At 47.2% G+C, this 2,308-nt stretch overlaps 1 protein-coding gene across 1 annotated transcript in view; it reads right to left on the bottom strand.

The window, feature by feature from the left end:
- Positions 1-637: 637 nt before the first annotated feature.
- KDELR3 (KDEL (Lys-Asp-Glu-Leu) endoplasmic reticulum protein retention receptor 3) overlaps positions 638-2,308 on the bottom strand; it is a 6,417-nt gene continuing 4,746 nt past the window's right edge. Inside the window, exon 5 of the mRNA XM_009866100.1 lies at positions 638-786. Coding sequence (XP_009864402.1) covers positions 746-786 — 41 coding nt within the window. The 3' untranslated portion in view covers positions 638-745. The remainder of the gene's footprint in view (positions 787-2,308) is intronic.

Genomic DNA, 2,308 nt, shown 5'->3' with positions numbered 1-2,308 from the left:
AAAAAAAAAAAAAAGTCAAATTCAAGGAGTTGGAAACACCTGTTGGCAACCCACTGAATTTTAATTGAAATGATCCCCATCAGTGGAAAAAGAGGAACTGTCACTGCAAGTGAGTGAGGGGAGAGGATGTTTGAATACTTGGGGAATTACAATTTCCCATCATTGAGAGGGAATATATTTTTCCTGAATGTTACAGCACCTGAAAAGGAGGGTCAGGCAGGGTTAAAACTTTCAGAAGGATGTTCATGCAGAGTTAAAAGTAACAGTTCGTAGTGTGTGCTATGTTGGCTGTGGCCACATGTGGAAGGGGTCAGTGGACTCTGATAACAATATCAGAGTTACCGGTACCACGTTCCCTTTATGAAAGGTGCTTGTTAAAGGGCTGCGGGACTGAGGGCAGTGACAATTTCGTTTATACTCCTTGTGCTGCCTCAGGGTCAAGGTAGAGGTGTGTTTTGGAGGTAGATGCTGGGAAGAGCTGGGAGAGAAGAATTTGCACTACTTTGGTATTGGCCAGCACTACTTAACTAGCACCAAATTCAAGAGAGGAGAAAAAAAATTTTTTAAAAAAATACAATGGAGGGAGAGTCTCATGGATGAAAAGCACATCAGCTTTCCAGGCCTTGTCTTCCTGGCACTGAAGTGAAACTCGGCTGAGCCATCAGTCAAAAGGGCCAGGAAAGAAGAGCTGTGATCTTCAGAGCATCGTCCTTGGGATTTCTTGTGTTGTCTTGTGGAAATGTCTTCAAACAGGCATGGGAAGACTTAGCTTCTTTCCTTTCAGGACTGTGCAACGAGAAAGAGAAGGTAACGTTTGGAGAATTCACCCGTTTTGTCATTTCAACAATTTTTTTTTTTTTTAACTGGAGATTTAGAGCTCTAGATAGCGGGATGCCAGGTTTGCGAACGTAAATGAGATCATGGCAGTGGAATGGACCGCAGGCATCCCCCGTGGGCTGCTCTAGCCTCATAGGAGTAGAGCTGTGCTGTCTTGGAGTGACACAACTACTTGTCCCAAGATAAGATGGAATGCAAACAGCTCCAGAGAGTCATTCATTGTGGAAGGAGCATCTAGGAGAAGTTAGCAAGAAGGGTAAAATAAAAGAATTTATGATCCTTGATGGGAGACAGCTACTACTGGGGGAAACTCCACAGCCTTGTTTATTCTCCTTTATGCTTAAAGGGAAAGGTTTTTGTTAATTTCTCTGTGGTTACTTTCTCATATGTGGACCCTCTTAGTTTTCCTGGGTTTTTTTGTTGATGCAGTATGGAGCCTACTGTTCTATCCCCAGTGCTTTCACTCCTCTTTGATAGAGAAAATAGAATCATAGAATGGCCTAGGCTGGAAGGGCCTGAATAAGTGGTCAGTGGCCCCCCCCTGCCCCCGGAGCCTGTCCCCATCTCATCTCATCTCAAACCCAAGATGATGAAAAATGTCAGGGGCCCATTGGTTTAGACAAGGTGGGTGGAGAAGAGGTGGCCAGTGGTGGTCTAGCCCAGCTGTCAGCTTGGTACTGAGGGTGTACCCTGGGGATGGGTACAGGGACCAGTACCAATGTATTTGCTGGGTGCTGGAGGGCAGTGTCAGAGGAACTGCACCAGGCTGGAGAAGTGGGCTAGTGGAAATTTTGTGAAGGTGAGCAAAGGGAGATGCCACATCCTGCCTCTGGGGTGGAGCAACCCACCCTGTGGCGTGTGCTGGGGGCTGCCCAGCTGAAAAGTGGGTTTGCATAAGAGGCCCTGGGTATGATCACAGAATCACAGAATGTCAGGGGTTGGAAGGGACCTTGAAAAATCATCTAGTCCAACCCCTTCTGCCAGAGCAGGATCCCCTAGAGCAGGTCACACTGGAATATGTTGAGGCAAGTTTTGAACGTCTCCAGAGGAGGAGGCTCCACAGCCTCTCTGGGCAGCCTGTGCCAGTGCTCTGTCACCCTCAACAGCAAAAAAAGTTTTACTTATGTTTGCATGGAACCTCCTATGCTTCAGCTTGCACCTCTTGCCCCTTGTCCTATCATTGGACATCACTGAAAAGAGCCTGGCTCCATCCTCCTCACCCTTTACCCTTTATAGACATGAATGAGGTCAGCCCTCAGCCTCTTCTTCAAGCTAAAGAGACCCAGCTCCTTCAGCCTTTCCTCATAAGGGAGATGTTCCAGTCAGTTGATCATCTTTGTGAGTCTACACTGGACTTTCAAGCAGTTCCCTGTCCTTCTTGAACTGAGAGGCTCAGAGCTGGACACAATATTCCAGATGTGGCCTCACCAGGGCAGAGTAGAGAGGCAGGAAGACCTCTCTTAACCTACCA

The sequence above is a fragment of the Apaloderma vittatum genome, unplaced genomic scaffold (assembly GCF_000703405.1).
Source record: "Apaloderma vittatum isolate BGI_N311 unplaced genomic scaffold, ASM70340v1 scaffold1393, whole genome shotgun sequence".
Taxonomy (NCBI): domain Eukaryota; kingdom Metazoa; phylum Chordata; class Aves; order Trogoniformes; family Trogonidae; genus Apaloderma; species Apaloderma vittatum.
Note: the sequence above shows the minus strand (reverse complement) of the source record. Positions and strands in the feature narration are given on the sequence as shown.